General features: G+C 46.8%; 1 protein-coding gene and 1 long non-coding RNA gene across 2 annotated transcripts; both read right to left on the reverse strand.

Moving 5' to 3' along the window:
- Positions 1–4804: 4804 nt before the first annotated feature.
- On the reverse strand, positions 4805–22428 carry MICOS10 (mitochondrial contact site and cristae organizing system subunit 10). Its single transcript, XM_068171575.1, has 4 exons — positions 22318–22428; positions 10924–10971; positions 10246–10355; positions 4805–5049 (listed from the first exon to the last, which is right to left on the reverse strand). The coding sequence occupies exons 1-4, from the start codon at positions 22382–22384 to the stop codon at positions 5041–5043; spliced, it is 234 nt and encodes a 77-aa protein (XP_068027676.1). The 5' UTR covers positions 22385–22428; the 3' UTR covers positions 4805–5040.
- LOC137461815 (uncharacterized) lies at positions 11683–20282 on the reverse strand. The gene is made up of 2 exons (XR_010993492.1): positions 16272–20282; positions 11683–15554 (listed from the first exon to the last, which is right to left on the reverse strand). It is a non-coding gene; the product is annotated as an uncharacterized lncRNA (long non-coding RNA).
- Positions 22429–22477: the final 49 nt, after the last annotated feature.

Consider the following 22477-nt stretch of genomic DNA (forward strand, 5'->3'; position numbering starts at 1 on the left):
CTGATACCCTTGGTGCCTCCTCTGGACTCTCTCCAGCAGCTCCATGTCCTTCAGTCCAAATCCACAGGGATTTGCATGGCTCAGAGGAGCAGTAATGGGTTGGGTTTAGCTGTTTATCACTGCTAATTTCAAGTGCAGCACCGAGGGGGAGGAAGAATATCCTCTAAAACCTCTAAAAAGAAACACACTCCTTTGCATGATTTATGAACTGAATTTGAACTGATCAGGGCGTGACCTTTTCCAGGAAGGGGCATCCACTCCTAACGCAGAGCTGGAGGCTTTACAAGCACCACCAATAAAGCCTAGAGATGAAGAGTGATTTATTAGTCACCAGCAACTTTCTAAGCATCTTTATAAGCTCCAGGAGGTGGGTATCCAGCACCATGAGGAAAATGCAGCTCCAGCAGCCTGCAGTGCTGCACAGCAAAGTGCTGACAGCCAGAAGGCACGAGAGCACGGCCATCCACAGCTGAATTTCCATAAACTATGTTCCCATTTAGTTTCAATCTCAGTCAAGCATTTCACTGTGGGTGGGCTATAGGCTGGACTCTCGGAGCAGTACAGACACAGTGCACATTGCATCCAGCTGCCTACAGAGCTGGCATGCCAAGATTTGCACCAGTCCTACTTCCAAAGGCAGGAGTGGGGTGGGAGACGAGGAGAAAGTTTATTTCTTACTGTGGGGTGTGTGTGCTATGGGGGTAGGTACCAAACCCTGCTGGCTTGGAGCAAAAGAAGGGTCAGCAGAGCCTTGCTGGGTCAGAACCTGCAGAATAATGGGGTTTTCCCAGCAGGTCACTCATGGATCAGGGTTCCCCAGCTCCACAAGCCTCTCCCTTCCAGCTGCAGGATCACCTATACCTCGTGGCACATCACTACCACAACAACTTGTCACCTTCAGTCTGCTTGTGCACCCACTATTTGCATTTGCAAACCAGCACTTTTGTGATTTCTTTTGCATTGCTCCCAAACTCAGAAAGAACCCAAGAAAAACAGCTGGGAAATCAATAATCAATTCCTCCTTTGGAGAATCATCCGTGTGAACTCTCTGGAAGAGCTGAGTTACACCATCACTGCTATGTTTCCACTACTGGAGAGGGACTTTGGCACCGGCCTGGAGCGACAAGACAAGGGGAATGGCTTCAAACTGGAAGAGAGTAGGTTTAAATTGAATACTGGGTGAAATTCTTTCCTGTGAGGCTGGGGAGGCCCTGGCACAGGCTGCCCAGAGAAGCTGTGGCTTCCCCGGGAAGTGTCCAGTGCCAGGTTGGATGGGGCTTGGAACAACCTGGGACAGTGGAAGGTGTCCCTGCCCATGGCAGGGGGTGGCACTGGATGGGCTTTAAGGTCTCTTCCAGCCCAAACCATTCCATGATTCAGTGGTACTGGAATGCTGCTGTCTCCTTGATCCCCCCCGTTTCTCGATCTGTTACCTCAATTCATATTTAAGGTAGATTTACTAAGGCATTGACTTTCTCCTGATACTTTGTTTATGTTCTGCCGAACACAGCAGTGTCCTTGTCCATGAGGCACAAAGGACTGGGAATACATTTCAGTATTTTCTCTGCTTATCAGATTCAGACTATCACCACAGTCAATACTGAGGATCACAGTGGTTTACACCTACTAGTGATTCCATAAGATATCAGCCTCTGGACAGTAAAATGTCATTCCTAACTTTCTCAGGGATTTGCCAGTAAGAATTTGGAGTGATTTGAAAATAGCAAAGGGTGGCACAAACACTTTTGGAGTCTCCCAGTCTATGAAGGGCAGCCTTCCCCTGAGACTCCACCACCACGTGAAAAACCAGTTGGGAAGGACGGGCTGCTGGACTCCAGTCAGAGACCTGGCTGCACACCACATTCCCTGCACGACTTATCCCTGACCTTGCCTACAGCTTCTCCCGTCTTTAAAATGGGAATTACAAACCCTCCTACCTCCCTGCAGCCCATCTGTTTAGTTTGTAAATTCTCCAGGGCAGAGGCTGGTTTTTATTTGTGTGTACAGCACCACATACAGCCAGGTCCTGCTCTTGGCCACGGCTCCAGGCAGGATTGGAACACAAAGCAATGACGGTATCTTGATCAAACATGAACAACTCGGATAAACAATAGAAAAGCAGCTTGATATTTTTTTCCCTGCTGTCTCTGATTTTCCGTGACTTGTTTATTCATCTCAAAGCCTCAGCAGACATCTAATCAAGCTGTTAAAGAGGCAGATTTGTGGTCAGTCGAGCACTTGGGGAGTTGTTAAACGTTCAAAACCAGTTCTAGTCAGCAAACAGCTTCTTTTTTTTTCCCTCCTTCTCCTGGGTAGTGATATGTATTCTTTACTCACTTGTATACTCCAATTACAATTGGGATACAAGTTCTCTCCTAAAAGGTCTCATTAAGTTTGGATAGGGACACCTGCCTTTTTCAGCCCTATCTTGTTTGCACTTTTTGGCCCCAATCCAAATCACGCCACAAACGAAGCAATGATTTCAGCAGGTTAAGAAAGAAGGAAAAATGTGATAGTTTCCAGATGAGTGTATTATACTAAATTTAACATGCCTTTTGGTACTTAGAATTTCCACTTCTCCCCCTTCCATTTATGCAATTAGAAATTAAGCAGCAGGAAACCATTCCTATTGCAGCCTCAGCTGGGAAGGGTACAGGCTCCTTCCCGCAGAAGGAAAAAGGAGACCTGTCCTCACAAGAAGATATTTTGCACAGCTTACATGGACAGGTTCAAAAATAGGTTTGAAATAATACATCTTTAATTAAATAAAGCAAAACAAATACAGACCCTTCACGTGGTAGTTATATGTGCATATACATACATATAGATATATATACATCAACACAGACAACAAGAAGCAAGGCAGCTGTGAAGAAAACCAAAGGTTAAGCTTTTACCCCATTTAAAGAGCAGTGACAAATTTAAATTCCACTTTTAGAATTGTGTATTTTTTCCACACTCACCCATGTTGACTTGAACACCTTTGTTCTGATTATTCTCACTCTAGCAGTAAAGGACACACTGGGAATTGATATCTACAACGGATATCTCTGAGTTCCAGGGCCAGAAGAGCCCCCTGATCACAGGCCACAGCAGCCCACGGTAAGAATTAACTCTAGGAAGTCATATTTGAGCTGGAGCAGAGCATGTAAGGGCAGGATGAATCGTTTCCAGGGACACTAAATAAAAATTGAACTCATCATCAGCCTGAATGGCAGAGCAGGAGCTGAAGCTTTCTCTGCACGCTGACAGTCGCTATGTGCGGTGTTGCCACTGCCTTTGGTTCTCCTGGGTCTTGCCCAGGCTGGTGTTCCTCTCTCCAGCAGATCCCACTGGCTTCCCAGACTGCAGCACACACACGGAGAACTCCGTAAAACCCCTTTCCAAACCACAGAGGAGCTATGGCTCCAAAGTACATAGTTCAAATTAAAAATTGGGGCTGGATAAAATGATTCAAAATTGGGAAGAAAGAAAGATATCCTGTTTTCAATAAACTGTTTTGACCTGATGAATGCAGTCCGGCAAGGGAGGAGGTGGAAAAACAAGGACATGCTGGAGCAATGGTCCTGGATGGTATCATGCTCTGACAATCTTAATGCTGCTCTGGCACTGGAGCTGTTTTATTTCACAAGTCCTTCGCTCTGGGCGAGCTCCTCAGCGTCTGTTGACTCTGGGCACAGCTCAACACGTTCCTCCAGAGTGCAGGATCCGCAGAGCAGTGCCCAGGAGAGGTGGGGATGCAGGACTGCAGCAGCACCCACGCCTCAGACCTGGAAGATAAGGAGTTTCTCAAGCCCTCTGAACTCCAGCTTACCCCTGAGTCCATCCCTTTCCCTTCCTGGCATGCTTTAAAAAACAACTATCACACAACTTGTTTTCCTTTCCCCTATTTGCTGTGCAAAATAGGAGGAGTTGTTGTTCACTTTTCCATCTATCGGCACTCACCATGCAGCACAACAGGCTTTCAGTAAAGAGAAGTTCTGCATCAACCTATGCCATTCCCCTTCCCTCTTGAGACATGCCCTCAGTCCTTGTGCTACGTGGACAACACACAAGTGTGGGACAGAGAAAAGAGATCCTCAAGAGTCATCTCCATAGCTAGAAAATGGTGCTGAGTAAAGAAGCAGTGCAGACAAGCTTCTGAGCCAGGGGAAGAGCAGCAGACAACGTGCCAACAAGGCAGCTCGAGGACTGGGGTGGATGTAAAGAAGGGAGCACTTGGAGCAGTGTCTTGCCAAGGCAATGAAGAGCTTTAAGTAGTCGTGACCCATTCCCAGACACTGAAACCTCTCTGCTCTCCCACAGAAGAGGGGTGCAAAAACAATCAGCCTAAAGGGTAAGCTGAGAGCCAGATGGCACGAAGATGTGTTTAACTCACCCACTACCCTGGGAAGTTTCAAACTGGAGGTCACTCCATGACCCAAAGCTACAAGAGACAGCAGGACCTTGCTGCATCTGTCACACAGTTTGAATTTACCCGTTTGGATTCTGCCTCTTCTGAGAGGACAAAATTCCAATTTTAAAGGGCAACTGTACAAACAGGACATAGGAGTATTTATATTCCTCTCCAAACACCGACACAAACAGCAGGGGTCTGGTGGGTGATTTATGAGGTGGGAATGCTTCTTTGAACTGGATGGTGGATGGGGGTTGCTCTCAGGAGTGGGGAGGAACAAGCGACGGCTGGCTTTGCTGAGGAGCTCTCCCAGTGGCCCAGGTGGTCCCAGCTGCTGGCTACTCCAAATGAAGTTCTCTCCTTCCATTCTCCCTCTCTCTCACTCACATACAAAGTCAACACACCAGAGAAGGCCATTTTTCTTTTATTTATTTCCCAGAAGAGCTCTTCCTTGCATTTTTCAGACACGATACAAAACAAGCAACAGAACTTTGTTTCATAGACAGAAACAGTTTGTTGGAGTATAAAGAGTTACTGGTGATCGTTACTGAAGAATGTTGGCTTATTCCAGGGGCACTTCAGTATTCCTGAGGAATAATCATTGATTTCTCCTTCCTTCCCACTGGGATAGTCTTAGCCATTAGTCACTGTTCCTGTAAAGCAAGAAGGCTTATATTATTAAAAAGCCATTTGGGTTCCTTACAGGGAAGGTGCTGCAGGATGTAAAGCAAGTCAAGGAGCTCTGTAGCATCTCCAGAGGGTAAGAGAACGTTTTCATCCTTTGCTAAAGCAAGAGGTTGTATATGGAAGAATTAAGCAGCTATTTTCATGGCAGAAGCATGCCATGTTTTCATGCATAACCCTCTATTCTGATAAACTGGGTACTTCAAAAAACCCCACATTATTGGTCAAGTTAACTATTCACAGGCTGAAGAGAAATCACACTGAAATCAAAGCCACAAAGAGCATGAGGAAAGGCTGCAGTTGCCTTCTTGTGTTCTTGCACATCAATATAAATCCACATTTCTATCAAAGTACAGGATTGTGAGGTTTGGGTGATAATACAGGCTAAATAACCTGAGAACTAGATTTTTTTTTCCATTTTGCAAGGAAATCTAGGCTGTGTAATTCACAGCCATAGCATTTTAAGCCTTGAAATAATTGTGACATGTTGATTTTAAATTCTGCTGAAGTCACAGTGAAAACCACTTGATCAAATTACTTAAAAAGCCTCAGAATATTCTGACCACAAATTAGAACTCTTCTACACTTTAAGTATTCTTTTGCTCTAGATGAATGGCTCCTGCACTGGTGCTGGGCTTTCATGATGGAATTTCTAACCCAAAGGACGGGCAGTGTGATGACCCAAGTTACAGCCACAACAGCTGCAAAGTCACTAGGACATCTCCTGATTATTCAGTATCTTGAAGGTCCTCTGTCCGCTCTCCTTCTGACTCAGGACTCAGAATAAAGAACTTGATCTTGAAGAATCAACAATCCCAACCAGGTAAAGGCTGGAGTAACCTGGTCTGACCTCACAGCTAACCCCCATGACCTCCCTGAAGTCCTTTCCAACTCGAGTTCTCCTGTGATCCTGTGAACTTGACAGGCTCAGAAAACTAGAAATAATTTTCTTTTCCAAGTTAATCCGTGTTACATTTCCCTCTAATAAAGCCGATTTTCTCGCAGATTCTATCATTTTGACAAGTTAGCATTTGAACAGAACTCAGTTTTGTAAAGGAAATCCTACAAAATTTGTTAGTTATAACAAATTTTTCTAGGGAAAAAAACAGATGAGTGATAATGCAACAATATCTTCCATGTTCCTAACCAAGAGAAATGAAATAATTTTGTTGTAATAACCCTGGAGCCATTACCCATGACATGACATCTGGGAGGGAATGAATGACATTAACCATTAGATGGCTTCATCCACATTTTCCCTCTCTCAGTCTCTTTGTGCCAGAGGAAGTCATGGAGACAGTGCACTGGAAACTATTGATCTTGTGCCATGCAGACATCTGAAGTGTCCTTCCAGTTATCTCATGCTTCCAAGGACCACCCTGCCCCAGGTTAGTCCTTAATCCAAATAAAATCCCTTCCTAGGGTGACCAGACAGTTTTCTGCTGCCCAGCAACCCTAGGAACAAGCATCCTTGAATGAATAATTCTCTCTCAGAACACATGAGCAGTGCATTTATCACTCACATAAAGCCAGAGGCATGTCACTCCAGCTTTTTTTGGAGACATAAACTGGAGGAACATCCTCAGGATGGTGTAACACATTTTAATGTTAACACATCTGGCCAGAAGAGCCACAGATTTTTGATTCTGGGCAGTAGCTGGCAATGCTGATCAGCTGCATTCAAGTCAGTTCGTCTATATTACTCTCCCAAGATTTTATTTGTTGGAGAGTCTTGTTACTCTTTCCCTTTAACAGGCAGCTGGAGAGAATATTTGTAAGCAGGTATGTCTGGTAGGGCTGTAGAATGCTGGCAAAAGCTCATCTGCCAGTAAATCAAGGAGGACTGGGCTCAACTTGCAGCTCTACAAGCACCAGGAAAAGCCTGGAAACGCCTGCAGGCCTCCTGCAGCAGGCAGAGGAGCCATACAGGAGGAATTTCTGCACTCTGTGTGCTGCACCAGAAGCTCCTGGCAGAATATTTTACCTGGGTACTTTCTGAAGTGCTACAGTAACTGTAAACATGTCCTGGTGGATGCCTCTGCACCAGTGTCACTGAAAGCATTTAACCAGGCCATGGCTCTGGGGATCCAAAACACACACACACAGATTCCTTTTCTTTCCAGGTGTCACAGTGATAAATTACCATGAGAACAGCCCCAACTCTGACACATAAAGAAATTAAGAAAATACCAATGGAGTCAGTTTGTGGACTGGGCACTGCAGCCAGTTTGTGACTGCACAAATGGTTCCTGCTAATCAGTCTATTCTTAAAAATTTTACTTCAGCATGGTAAAATATTTTTAAATATTTTACTTCAGTGTTAATACTGAACTCATTGAAATTATCCTCTTCAAAACTGCTTACAGGGTACATTTTTTCCAGACTACCTACTACATTACTATGCAGACAAACAAGCCACAAAACTTAAAAGTGATCAGTGTTTTCATATTGAAAAAAAACCCCAAACCCAACAGAAGATCAAAGATCCACTTCCACAGGCAGATCTACCTGACGTGCCTGACGTGACTTTTAGTTTCTTCACAGCTCATCTTTTAAAATCTGAAGAACCTTAATACTAGTTTAGTTTTTCTGACATGTATTTTCATGGTGCTTCCAGGTTGTGGGACAAGCTACCTGCAGGATCTGTTAAACTAATTCCATGTATTCAGTCTAGTAAATTTACTGTTAAACACACCAGATATTAAAGAACAGGGGAACAGTCCAGCTTTGGCAAGACAAGTTTCTTCCTACTAGCACTCTTTTGGGAAAGGCAGAGGAATACCCACGTAAATGGATAATCTGACTTATAATAAATAAAGCAGCTACCAACCAGTGGTAGGTAGCACTGTGTGTTGCTTTTGCACAGCCTGTTTTTTGGTAGCAGGGGAGAGTGGGGGCAAAAAAGTGGCTTCTGTGAGAAGCTGCTGGAAGCTTCCACCATGTCCAGCAGAGCCAAGCCCTGATGGCTCTGAAGAGGGACACGCTGCTGGCCAAGGCTGGGCCAATCAGAGACGATGGGAATGCCTCTGGGATAACTTCTTAAAATCAAAACAAAGGTGCACAGCTCTTCTTCTAGCCAGAGGAGGAGGAGGAGGAGGTGAGAACACCTGAAGGAAACAACATGGAGACACCAAGGTCACTGGAGAAGGAGGGGGAGGAGGTGCTCCAGGTGCCAGAGTCGAGATTCCTCTGCAGGCTGTGGCGAGACCAGCTGGAGCAGCTGTGCCCCTGCAGCCCACGGGGATCCCTGGGGGATGCAGAAATCCACCCACAGCCCGTGGAGATCCCCGGGGGATGCAGAGATCCACCCCCAGCCCATGGGGATCCACAGGGAGGCAGAGATCCACCCACAGCCCGTGGAGATCCCCGGGGGATGCAGAGATCCACCCCCAGCCCATGGGGATCCCTGGGGGATGCAGAGATCCACCCACAGCCCGTGGGGATCCCTGGGGGATGCAGAGATCCACCCCCAGTCCATGGGGATCCCTGGGGGATGCAGAGATCCACCCACAGCCCGTGGAGATCCCTGGGGGATGCAGAGATCCACCCACAGCCCATGGAGATCCCTGGGGGATGCAGAGATCCACCCACAGCCCATGGGGATGCCTGGGGGATGCAGAGATCCACCCCCAGCCCGTGGGGATCCCTGGGGGATGCAGAGATCCACCCCCAGCCCGTGGGGATCCATGGGGAGGCAGAGATCCACCCCCAGCCCGTGGGGATCCCTGGGGGATGCAGAGATCCACCCCCAGCCCGTGGGGATCCCTGGGGGATGCAGAGATCCACCCACAGCCCGTGGAGATCCCTGGGGGATGCAGAGATCCACCCACAGCCCATGGAGATCCCTGGGGGATGCAGAGATCCACCCACAGCCCATGGGGATGCCTGGGGGATGCAGAGATCCACCCACAGCCCATGGGGATCCCTGGGGGATGCAGAGATCCACCCCCAGCCCACGGGGATCCCTGGGGGATGCAGAGATCCACCCCCAGCCCACGGGGATCCCTGGGGGATGCAGAGATCCACCCCCAGCCCACGGGGATCCCTGGGGGATGCAGAGATCCACCCCCAGCCCGTGGGGATCCCCAGGGGATGCAGAGATCCACCCCCAGCCCGTGGGGATCCCTGGGGGATGCAGAGATCCACCCCCAGCCCATGGGGATCCCTGGGGGATGCAGAGATCCACCCCCAGCCCACGGGGATCCCTGGGGGATGCAGAGATCCACCCCCAGCCCGTGGGGATCCCTGGGGGATGCAGATATCCACCCCCAGCCCGTGGCAGAGGTGCCCACACCGGAGTGGGTGGGTGCCTGGAGGAGGCTGTGTTCCAGTGGAAGATCCCATGGGGAGAGGGCCCTGCTTCCAGGCTGGAGCAGCCTGACCTTGGAGGACTGCACCCCGCGGAAGAATGACCCACGCTGCAGCAGTTTTGAGAGGACTGTTTGTCCATGGGGGGAATTCACGCTGCAGCAGTTTTGAGAGGACTGTTTGTCCATGGGGGGAATTCACGCTGCAGCAGTTTTGAGAGGACTGTTTGTCCATGGGGGGAATTCACGCTGCAGCAGTTTTGAGAGGACTGTTTGTCCATGGGGGGAATTCACGCTGCAGCAGTTTTGAGAGGACTGTTTGTCCATGGGGGGAATTCACGTTGCAGCAGTTTTGGGAGGACTGTTTGTCCATGGGGGGAATTCACGTTGCAGCAGTTTTGGGAGGACTACTGCTTGTGAGATTGGACTCACACTGGAGAAGTTGATGGAGAGCTGTCTCCCGTGGGAGGGGCCCCAGGGTCTCACAGGGGAAGGACTCCTCTCCTGGAGCAAGGGAAGAAAACCTCGGCTGATGAGCTGACCAAGATCCCCACCCTCCTGTCCCCCTGCGCTGTCAGTGGGAAGGAGGGAGGGGTTGGGGGGCAAAAAGTGTTTCAAGGCCTTCTTTTACTTCGCATTATCCTCCTCTGATTTTGTTAGTAATAAATTCACTTTCCTTTAAGTTGAACTTGTTTTGCCCTCTTGAAGTGTTTTTCTCCTGGTCCTTACCTCAATTCATGAACCCTTTGTTAATTTTTTTCTCTCTCCTCTGCCCAGCTGTGACAGGGGAGGGTAATCCAGGCTTTCCTGTGTACCTGGTTTTGGGCCAGTGTCAAACCAGGACACGTTGATACTTACTTTTACAAATTTACCATGGAGAAGATATGGAGATTGGAAGTCGTGTTGACAATTGGAATAAGCCATTCCTAACCCCATCCCTGACCCAAATGCAATAGGCCATGTCTTTCCTGTGGAAGAGGCAAGCACAGAGGAAAAAGTAAAGTCAAGGAAAGCTGTTTGTTATACAGTCTATAAGCACCAAGAAAGAACAAATTACTAGAAGATGCATTCTGGGCATTTTCAAGTTCTGAAATCCTCCAAACCAGTCCACTACAGAAGAGGAACAGTAACATGTGTTTAGAATTTAACAGAGAGCAATGTCTGAATTCAAGGTATTACTGAAAATTATTCTGCTTTAAAGCACAGCTGAAGAACTAAGACCGGTTCTAAAGCCCTGGTGAGGCTGGCATAAACTGATGTCTAGACACACAGCACCAGTGATTGGCTCAGGCTCTCCTGCCACTCCAGGATTTGAGCTGAGCACAGGAGGAGCTCAGGGAGGTGCCATGGAGAACACCTTTGTTACAAACAGCTAAAAGTTTTGGGAACTCCATTTCAATGGAAGAGACAGGCCAAACAATGGAAGAATTGGTCTAACAAGCTGATTAACTTTTACATGCCTCAAAGATCCTACCTGTACCCACAACAGATGGAAAGTGGGAAGCCAGGCAGCCAAGATTAATGCAGTGCACTTACTTTTGAAGAAGATGACTGAGAAAACAATTCCTAATCCAAATCCAGCACCTGTAAGAAGAAATGCAGCAGGTGAGGACAAAGATAAAGCAAAGTAATGGAAAATTATTTAGTTCTTTACAGTAATTTTTTATTCCAACTCAGGAATATCAGACTATGAACATCAGACTATGACTACCCAGCTACCACGTTATTTCAGCACACCAAACCTGAAAAAAACAAATCTTGTTCTCTTAAGTAACTGTAAGCAGCTAATTGACATTAGAATCCCAACATATGTAATAAGTACATTATCAGAAATATCTGGGGAAAAAAACAGACTCTCATCCTAGGGAAAGTTCCTGAATTTCTGTCACCATCTACAATGTAGAATTAAAATGTATTTGGCTCATTGTCAGCAAATGAGAAATACTTAAATGAAAACTTATTGTGTCCTTGAGCTTCAGAATCTGCAGATGAATATCTCATTGTATTTCGTTTATCTCACTACTTTAAGTGCTTCAATGTGTGTCCCGAGGGCAGCAGAACTTTGAAGCTTTGTGTTACCCTATACCTTACAAAGAAAGCTCCAGGCTGCTTATCTTTCACATCCACAACATTCATTATGGAGCATATTTAAACACATTAGGAATGAATGACTTTTCACATCCTTATACTATACAGAGAAATAACTGCAGCCGTTGAAACGAAATTATTCAGCGCCACTAAAAGAACTCAGCATATTTTAAAATAATTTTTTGCTTTCCTTGGAAGGTGAGCTCATGATTTTGCATAAGATGTCAGGCAAGTCTGCAAAACTCCTCTCAGGACCCAATAAATATCACAGTGAAAACTTGCAGCTGAGTTGGCAAATTCTACCTTTAATTATGTCCACTGAAGAGAAGAATTTTAGATAAGGCACGGAAGTACAAAAGTTTGAAAAAAGAAGAAAAATCAGTCATTTACATCCTCATTAAAAAACAAACCAACTGCTTCAGATTTATTTTGCAGCCAACACATCCTATTATAGGTTTCAACTCTCTCCTTTCAATACAAGAAATTAAATATTATGAGTTTGTTAATTAAAATACATCCCTTTTTTATATTCCTAAAAGCACATGATCCTATTGAATGCATTAGTAAGCGTTTGAGTACAGCACAATGCCAAGGAATCCTGTACTCTCGTGGCATATGCAATGCTGTTTCTTTTTTTTTTAAGTTTCCTTGTGCTCTTCAAATTGTTCTCCTTGTAAAAAGTACATTGATAGTTTCTACTGAAGAACAGATTACTCAAAGAATACTTGACATCCTCAGTACATTAGGATGCACCACCTCGTACCTTAACTAAGCATCCCATGTGTTTTGTTGATGATAAGCCCCTGAATATTAGGACACAGGTAAGCAAACATGATCTGAGCAAAGCGCCTCACCTTCACTCTCTGTTAGGACTTCACTCTCTGTATTTACTGAGAGCTGGAAAAGGTTTGAAAACCATTTTCATTTTACTACAGATTTTCAGTTGTGCCAGAGGTAACTACTTTACCAGGTCATCACAACTTCGGAGTAGGCTTACAAAACATGCAGGAAGAGCTCTGACCGCCCGCCAAGCAATCCTGACATAACTCCCCCAGACATTTCAGAGCTCGAGCGCTGCACTGAAGGTCAGGTTTTCACCCTAATCATTTGCACAGCTAAGGGAAAGTCTGGGATCCTCAGGTGTCTGCTCAGAGCCTCAGGGTTTTTGTGCCTTTCAGACAGTAAGAGACACTCCTTGAAGCAGCTCTTTCAGACCCGTGCGCTGAGCAATGTTCACACACAGCCTGGAAGAGACATCAGGCCTTCCTCAGAGCCACAGCTCACCCCTCTAACGCCCCAGCCCCCTCCCAGCAGAGCCTTCCTGCGTACCTTTGCTGTAGTCCAGCTGGTGCTGGCTCTCCTGCAGTGTTTATGCCATCAAGGACAACTACTATCTTCCAGAACCCATCCGTTTGGCGCCCTGGCCTGGATCCTCTGCCAGCCCGTTCCCACAACCCGTACTGAGCTGGTTGGGTTTGGGCTGATGAGGACTTGGTGGGGGATTCTCTCTGCTCAGACAGCACCAGGACTGTTTGAAGGGCCCAGCTCAGCAGCCCTGCCATGAGGGAGCAATCCTGGTCCTACGCTTCTTGTCCCTGGGAAGATCCCTTCTGCCAATCCAAACAGTTTAGCTAATCAATGACAAATGATTTACAGGATGACAAATCCTGCATCATCTCGATGCATAGCCTGGGCAGTTTCTAATGTCACCACATTTTCCATGTTACCAGTCAAACCCACATTCTTCTCACCAGCCTGGTGGTGAATTGCTTCCTGTCTTGTCTTAACACAACCCTGCACTAAGGAAGCAGCTATAATTGATACAGTTTCTTTCAATTTACTTCCAGAAATTATCATTCTCTCGTTCTCTCTTCACCTCCTTCAGATGCTCTCTCACATTACAGCCCCTCTGTAAGGGCTGCACTCACATGGCATCAATGCTGCTTCCTGTTGGCCATGGGGGAAGCTACAGGATACACTTAAAAGGCGAAAAAATTATTATTTATGTCAACTGCAATTCAGACTATGCCTAAAACACAAACTAGGCCTTCCCCCACAGCAACACTACTGTTAAACAGATGTGATCCAGCATGCCTGACTTAGGAAAAAGTACTCTGTCTTAAGAAAGCTTTTTCTGAAGCAGCTCATTTGAAGGGATTGATGCTCTTCATGCAAATGCATTTTTGTGCCATTTTAGAGGCTATCACTGCACTTTATTCCAGCTGTAAGGAGTCTACAGAGACAATGAGTATCAGAAAATGATAGGAAGATAGCTAAGACCTTGCTTTAAGTAATGAAAATGCTACAGAGAAGTGAAGGAGGCGATCTGACAGCTAATGGCTTCTGGCCTTCTGTGCAAGAAGGCAAGCTGAGAAACAAAGCCAAAAAAGCACCTTAGCTTTCCTAATCTCACAGGCAGCTTGGGTCACTCCTTTCCTGACTGAGGCACAGACTCAGCCGGCGCCCAAAACCATTGTGATCACAACACTCTGTCCACTAGGAACACCAGCTCTGCCCCTCACACCAGCCACTGCATGTACAGCACTTGCTCTTTTCTGCTTGGTTTGAACAGTTAGAAGATGGTTTTCACTTAAAACCAGAACCTTCAGCTACATTTAATTCCTTAGCCCGCCTGGTTAAGAACCTCTTTCTGCGGGAAGTTTGTCACTCATCTTCATTCCACTAGAAAGTATTTGTGGTTATGTGGTCATTTCCTGTGTCTCCAAGACCAAGGGGGAGCAAAACCATCATGCCTCGGGAGCAAAGTAATGCATTTCACTTTAATTCTATATAAAGTTACACCAGAGATAAACAATGGCAGAGCTGATGATGAGTTTTACAGGTTTAAGTTCTCACATGCTCCATTTCCTCTTAAAGAGGCAACAAGTCGCTTCAAAGAGCCTCCCACCTGACCAGGGGACGCTCCAGCTGTTCCTCCTAAAGATCAGCACCTCTAGGCCAGGCTTTAACTTCATAACAATAAAACATGAAAGGTTTATCTTACAATAAAAACAAACGAACATGGAAAAGCAAAGGGCTTGATCCACGCCAGGCACATTTTCCCTCCCTTTCTTGCCTGACAGACTCTTTGGAGGAAAAGGCCACAGGAAAGAGTACAACCCATTTTTCACCTTCTCTGACAGTTTAAAATGTTTAACTAGAAAAACAGCCTCTTCCACCCCACATTCATCACTTCAGCCTAAACTCATTTACAGTGTCAACAGGGGACAGGACACTTGTGTGGACACCTCAGCCCTGCTCCCCACTATGCTCAGCCACATGGAATTGGCATTAGGCAGCAAGCCCAGGCACCAAAACTTTTTCTTTCTCCTTTTTTTGCCTCTTACACCTTCCAAGAAAAACGTCCTGGTACCTCCAATCAATCTAACACGCAGGAGAGCACACGCTGTATACCCAACAGGACATCATAAAACTGTCTTAGAGAGAAACACAAATCTTCAGGATGGGCTCCTGCCCTGTAAGAACATCTGGGAAAAGCCTTTTCTATAAATTTAATCAGCAGTCACTCCAACAGTGATACTACACGGTTCTTTCCTAGGCTACCCAAGTAGCTACAGGCTGAGGCAGCTACTAACACAGCCACACCTAGATGTACTTTGCTTCAATAGCTTGAAACTTAAAATAGAAGGATTAAAATATGTTCACTGACATCTGGCAGATGTGTTGCTGTTACTATAGCAGCTGGAAGGTTTTCAATTACTTAATCCCAAAATGAAAACTATTCTTTTCCTTTGCCATTCCACACACGTTACTACAAAACTGAAAGCTTCAGTCTTCAATCCCACTCTGACAAGATACATAAAGAATTGCTCTGTAAAAATGTGGAGGGAAGTTGCCTTCGTACACCAGGGCCTTCACAGGGCAGCACTTAGCACCAGTTAGAAATCCGAGACCATGAAATCACTTATTTACGGAGAGAATTAATTTTAAGCAGACTCTTTGCAAGGTCTTAGTGGCAGGAATCAGATTTTCTTCAAACACCAACTTTGAAGCTTTCATTCCCATCTCCCCTGTGGTGTGGATTGTTTGCAGAGCAGACAGAAAAATGAGTATGGACACTAGAAGAAAACACAGTGAAATTATATACCAAGTACTCAAGAAAGAAGCAGAAAAAGGAGAGTTTTGTTTTATACTAGTATCTGACTGTAGTAACAGGAAAAAAAAACTGGAATAACAAACTATTAATATCCAAATATCACTATAATCAAAAATCCCAACATGCTTTCAGGGGTTGCTTTGACCCTTAAGCACTCAGGGTCAGGTCGAGTGCTGCTCAAAGGCAAAGCCTGGGTAAACATCAGCACTGCTGCAGAGGCACAGGCAGCAGCACCAAGGGCCTGGGATGGCCCAAGGAACCACAGTGACACTGGGCCAGAAACTCCAACCTCACACCACACACTGGTCAGTGAACTGGTGAATGAACTGGGAGACAGACCTGAGGGCACAAACGTTTTCTCCCTCCTTTAAAAGGGGAAGGGGACAGGAGTGGAAGCTGCTCTATGATGACATAGTGCAAATTCCCTGTGAAGGTGGGGAGGCCGTGGCACAGATTTCCCAGAGAAGCTGTGACTGCCCCATCCCTGCAAGTGTCCAGGGCCAGGTTGGACTGGATGAGCTTTAGATGCCTCCCATCCCAAACCATTCTGGGATTCTGTGATCAATGATGCACCAAGCTTTTAGACAAATTAGGGCTGTGCTTGCTTTAGAAGCTCCTAGATAAGAAATCAGCAATATCCTTCTAACACAGAAAATACCCCTCTGACAGGAAACTTGACCTTGTCTTACTGCAATTACATGTTCTGCTAATAAAAACAGCAACATTGCTGAAAAGAAAGATTTAGCAGGAGTAAACACCACACTCAGGGCTTTTGCAACCCAGCTGTGAGGGTTGGCAATGCTGCTGCTTCGCACCCACCCAGCACAGGCTGGCCAGTACTGACGTCTGCTGGCCCAGCTCAGAAACAGGCAACTGAGAGCAAGAAGAGTTTCAGAGGCATCTCACTGGCAGGAATGAAGAGAAAAGGAGCCTGATCTTTCTCAAACCTCTCGCTATTCATTTATTATCACCAAGGATGTGCCAGTAGCCCTGAAAAGATTTTCTCAGAAAACTGTTTCTGATGTAAAAAACAACAGTCTTGTTCCCACCTACTGCTGTAACTTCTCAAGGACCAAACTTCAGGATATCACTTGGCTACAGTCCCTTTCCCCTGGGCACTGCCACTGCATGCCACCTCCAAAAAAGGCAGAGCTGGCATCTAATCAATGCACTAATGCAAAGGTTCAGGAAGTCGGAACATTTTGGGCTCATTTCCCATGGAGCAGAGCTTAGGAGGTCTGGGGTTTGCACAGGCTGCAGATGGATTGTCACAGCTCTTCTCTCAGGTTCTCTTGCTCCAAGGGCCACCAAGAGCAGGCTGGCACAGCTGGTGAGGCACACCCCAGCAGGGCACAGCTCCCTGCCTCATCCAGAGTGCCAACCAAGGGAACAGCAGGGCACAGTGCTTTTAGGAGGAGATCTGGATCCCTAAAGAGTTTCCTGTCTTTTTCTTCCAACAGAAGAGAATATCCCCTTAATTTGTAAATGGACATTGTATTCAGAGCTCTGCTAACACCATAACTAAAATCTGCTGTTAGATTTTGGACCACAAGCCTATTCTCAGAATAGCATTTGCCCACCTCTTCCAAGGAAAACATTTTTTGTTGTCTCTACTGCCTCCCTGCACAGCCAGAGCCATGAGCAGTTCATATTTACACTACTTGGTCTGCTGCAAGACACAACTAGTAGAGCTGGATCTTCTGTACAACCAGGAAAAATAACTTGGGGTTCCAACAAAGCTCACACAACAATGCAGCTGTGTGCTCACATAATATCCATGCTCTCCAGCACTAAAAACAAAATCCCAAAGGAGTTTGGAACAAGCCTTCCTGCCTGGTAGCTAAGATTGGATGGCTATGATACAACTGCCAAGCAAAAAACACTTCAAAACAGGAATTTCAGGATTTTTGTATATTTAGACAAAGTCTAATCCAGTTTTCAGAAAGTGTAATCAAGTTTTATCATTATATAGACTGACTTTATCCTATTCATAACCATGTGAAGGATTATTTAAAAATACTGACACTGCAATCCATACAATGATTCTTTCTGAAATATCCAATCTGTGGAATGACACAAACAATACAATTTCATCCTTGCCATTAACAGAACAGCTAATTCAAGTAGGCCAGATGATGAAAGACAGAAGAAATCATGTTAACAGTTGCAGAATTCAAAGTGTCCTTTTGTCTTCAAAAAAATCCCTATTAAATGGAAATTAGAAGCATTTTATTTTTAGACGTCAAAACAGAGGATTAGAGGAAAATGAAATCACTACACTGGATTATTTACAAGCTTCCAGGCTGAATTTTGGTCAATCACAGACATACATCAAAACATTTCCCTCCTGAAAAAAAATTAACTTCAACATAGCAACTTCACACACATAAGTCAAGAGGCAAACAGCTTCCCTAGGATTACCTTCCAGTATCAGGAAAATTACTGCGTTCAACCCATTTAAAACAACAACAGCTTAAAACAAACCAAGGCGTGCGGGCACATAAACCTCCCTCTCTTCCACACTACTCTTTATTGCCTCTCTGTCCCCTGGAAACAGCACATAATAATAATTTGTCCAAAATTACAGCCTTTCAACAAAAAAAAAACACCTCTGTCAATCTCTTGTGAGTAATTGTCTTTCCAAATAAACAGCCATGAACTATCCATCAGTTAAACAAACAAACCAACCCTTTGAACAGGGTTTGGAGGCTGCAGGATGGAGGAAGACCACAGCAGTGTTTACTTCATCAGCCCTCCTCTGCAGAGCTCTACTGCTGAAAAGGAAGAAATGGCAGTGAAGGCAGGAGAGGACACAGGAATCGAGGAAGGTTTGCAAGCTGGGAAGGAAAAGCCAGTTCAAGTCTCTGTTCCCACACTCCAAACAAACAGGCTTTCTGTAAGAAAGTAACAAGTAACTCTTCTGCTTGAAAATCAGTATCAGAATGAAAAAAAGGAACAGAAAGTGAAATTATTTAAATGTCTGCCTGGGTGAAAAACCCTGAGGATGGTGTAAAGGCAGAGCCAGCAGGACCTGGATGGTCTGTCAGAAACCCCCTGGTCAGCTAAGAAAGCACAAGCCAGTCCTCTGCACACAAACACTGCATCCTCAACTACATCTGGAATGGAAGAGGAACAAAACCACCTGGATACAGCCTCATCATTAGCAAAACAAATAAATATCATCCTAATAAAAACGAGGTGACCACAAGCTCCATTTAACAATGGCTCAATGTTCTGAGCAGGCATAAAAAGGTTTACCTACTCTTTGAAATGAAATCCTGTCCTAAAAACATCCTCTGTTTGGAACTAACAGGAAAAAGTTAATACTAAATTACAAGCTCTACACAGGTAGTGACCAAGAACTCAAAAACATTAATACAGCATTTCAAAAGATGCAACAAAAGATAAATATTTATTTTGGAAGTTTTAGTGGCAGGAGATCAAGTTTTCTCAGGAGCCTGGTCTCCAACTAAAACAGTATTGCACAACTCCAAACAGAGCTAAGGACAAACCCCAACTTACACAGGGAATCCTGATGGGCTAAGGACAGGCAGCACAGCCCCGGCTGGAATTTAAACCACATTTTTGCTAATAAAGCCAGCCTGAGAGCTCTACCTCCCCTTCTCTCCCTTTTCTGTTTCCCATGTCCCAGCAGCCCTCAAACTAATCCACAGGAGTTATCTGTCCACAGCTCTCACAGACACTGGGAAATGTCGGCTCCAGAAATTCAGTGCTTTCCTTTATTTAGAGAGTCTGCAATGGGAAAACACTGGGCTAATCACAATGTTTGTTTTTCCCCAGCCATTGGCTGGGAAGATCTCCCTGGCTGTAGGGAGGGAAGGATGTAAAGGAGGGTTTGGGAAGGAAATTGCGGCCACCAAAGGGAAAAGTTGGACAAAAAACGACGTTTACCAAATCCTGTATCCCATGTAACAACTAAATCCTCAAGTAAAAAAAAACAAAAAACTTTCTTTCCTTCTTTCTTTCCAGTACAACAACCACCCTTGATAATTTATATTGGAAACTCCAGCAAACTTTGCAGTAATATTACAAAACCAATCAGCCCAACCACTCACAGTTTTAATGTCCCTGCAGAGAAAACAATCATTCCCACTGGGATACCACGGAAAAATGTGTGTTGTCAGCACACAGTTCATGCAGGAGGTTGCCAGCACAAATGCTTCAGCTACTGATCATTTGTAAAAGCACACAAACCAGAAAAGTGCCCTCACATGAAGAGAAACACGTGTCTGAGCCCAACCCACTGGGTTTGGTGTGAAGATAAAGAGATGCAGCACAGGTGACCTTTTTGGGCAGTCGGATGAAAAACATGAATTTGACTGAGATCTCTGCTCAGCATCCTCGTGAAGCCAACACTGGGAATCCTCAGACTAGAGCACCAGTGCACAAGGCACAGCAGGTTCTCGCTCTCCTGTGCCACTGCAGGATGGAAGAAAACACCGAATGGAAACAAAAGGCCCACTGCAGAGCCAGGAGGGCAGTGACAGGCACCAAGCTCAGTGGTGCACACACCCGAAGGACAGGGCTGTCCAGAGGGACCTGGGCAAGCTCCAGGAGTGGCCCACGAGAATCCCATGAGGTTTAACAAGAGCAGGTGCTGCACGTGGGTCAGGACAACCCCCAGGATCAATCCAGGCTGAGGGATGAAGAGACCAGGAGCAGCCCTAGAGAGAAGGAGCTGGGGGTGCTGTGGGTGAGAGCTGCACAGGACCCAGGCAGAAACTCCCCGTGTCCCCGGCTGATCCCCCAGCGTGGGCAGCAGGAAAGGGGGGACTCTGCCCCACTCAGGTGAGACCCCACCTGCAGAGCTGCCCCAGCCCTGGAAGGACCTGGAGCTGCTGGAGAGAGTCCAGAGGAGGCACCAGGAAGATCAGAGGGATGGAGCAGGTCTGCTGGGAGGAAAGAGAGAGAATTGGGATTGTTCAGCCTGGAAAAAAGAAGGTTTTGGGGTGACCTCATTGCAGCCTTCCAGTACCTGAAGGGAGCTGACAGGAAAGAGAGAAAGAAACTGTTTGCAAGGGCCTGGAGACAGGACAAGGGGAAATGGCTTCCCAATGACAGAGGCATTGGGATAATGGATAATGTGAAAAAATTCTTCCTTGTTAGGGTGGGGAGGCCCTGGCACAGATTTCCCAGAGCAGCTGTGGCTGCCTCTGGATCCCTGGAAGTGTCCAAGGCCAGGCTGGACAGGGTTGGGAGCAGCCTGGGACACTGGAATGTGTCCCTGCCCACGGCAGGGGGTGGGACAAGATCAGGTGTGAGGTCCCTTCCAGCACAAACCAGCCTGGGATTCTGTGAAATTAACCCTGCATCCACTTCCTTCAGCCTCCAGGGCAGAGGATGTACAGGATTCTGACATGTACAGCTGCAGTGTGGAACAAGTTCTTGTTTATAATTTGGCATACTTAATATTTTATGATAAAGCAACCAATGCTATGGAAACATAAACATGTCCAGATATGTTTGTCAGACAAACCTGAGTAGAATTTCATAAGGAAAAACACTGCTCTGGAGCACTTGACACTTTTCAAAGGTCTGTTATAAACAATGGAAGTTTCAGTTTACTTAAAATTATTAAACATCTTTTCTAATGGAAAAGTATTAGGCAACTAAAACCCCCGAGTTCCTCATCAGCTTTCAAGCACAAGGCCACTGCAGCTACAAGAAATAAACATTCACATTTCCCAGACATTATTTATGGTTCTAAAAGGGACATCTGCACCAACACGGAACGAATATCTTCTGTGTCAGACACTGCATTTCTTGCTTTACACATTGCATTTGAAAATCTGGGTTTGTAAACGCATTTTGTGAAGCCACAAGCTCTGCCTGGTGTCACTTTGCAGCCAGTCACAGGGTGAGCATGGTGCTGCCACCACAGCCACCACCACCCCTAAAACTCACAGCACTCAGTGAAACCTCGTCAATGGTTTGCTGCAGAAAACTGAGGCACGTGCATAACTCTCACTTTAACGAAATACACGCGGGAAAAAACCCAACAGAACTGTTCCCTTGCTTGACGAAAAGGCAGAACTCCAGGGCTGGGACACGGACGGCGCTTCTCAATGTCACACTCCACACGCTGTACCAAGTGACACGTGCCAAAGCCCTCAGCGTGTCACGCTGCCTATTGCTTTTAATAAACGCAGCCCCTCGCACACGGAGGGTGTGAGCAGCTCTGCACTCACTGACTCCAAACCCCCGCCGCAGCAAAGCCGAAGGCGGCCGAGGTCCCGGCACGCCAGGAGCCGGTCGTGCCTGCCCGCCGCTCATTCATTCCGGCCGGGAAGCCGCCCAGATTTCCCACGGAGCCCAGATTTCCCACGGAAACCTCTTACCTTCACCACAGGGAGTAGCCAGAGGTCACACACGCGCGGATCGCGGTAAGCCGGGGCCGGGCCGGGGCGCAGAACCGGGAGCGGGCCCGGCAGGGGTCCGAGCCCGCGGCCAAGGTCACCTTGCCAGGCCCGGGGCCGCCGGTTCTACCCGACGCCGGGGGCAGCGATGAGGGCGGATCCTCCAGACACCCTGAGCCCCTCCGGGGCTCACAACGGCTCTAAGGCGAACCTGGGGCGGCGGGGGACAGTGGGCCCCGAGCCGCGGGGACACGCCGGCGGCCGCTCTCCCAGGTTCGGGGAGCCCGGGGGGACCACCACCGCTCTTCCCCGGGCCCTCCCGCTCCGCCGTGTCCGTACGGCCCTTACCCAGCTTGACGGCGGAGTCCGCCACACACCGGTCCCACTTCCTGCCCAGGTCGCCCTCCGACGCCATCTTGCCCGTCCCCTCACCTCCTCCCCCGAGCAACTCTCGCGAGACCTGGTGCTCCACCTATCGCCCGCGCCGGCAGATCTCGCGAGATTCCGC

This window comes from Anomalospiza imberbis, chromosome 23, assembly GCF_031753505.1.
Source record: "Anomalospiza imberbis isolate Cuckoo-Finch-1a 21T00152 chromosome 23, ASM3175350v1, whole genome shotgun sequence".
NCBI lineage: Eukaryota > Metazoa > Chordata > Aves > Passeriformes > Viduidae > Anomalospiza > Anomalospiza imberbis.

Excerpts from the sequence above, each read along its gene's own strand:
- MICOS10 (XM_068171575.1), bottom strand. The coding sequence starts at position 22,384 with ATGGCGTCGGAGGGCGACCTGGGCAGGAAGTGGGACCGGTGTGTGGCG. Across the intron at positions 10,972-22,317 it reads GGACTCCGCCGTCAAGCTGG|GTGCTGGATTTGGATTAGGA; the intron begins GTAAGGGCCGTA and ends TTCTTCTTACAG. Across the intron at positions 10,356-10,923 it reads CTCAGTCATCTTCTTCAAAA|GAAAGACATGGCCTATTGCA; the intron begins GTAAGTGCACTG and ends CCTCTTCCACAG.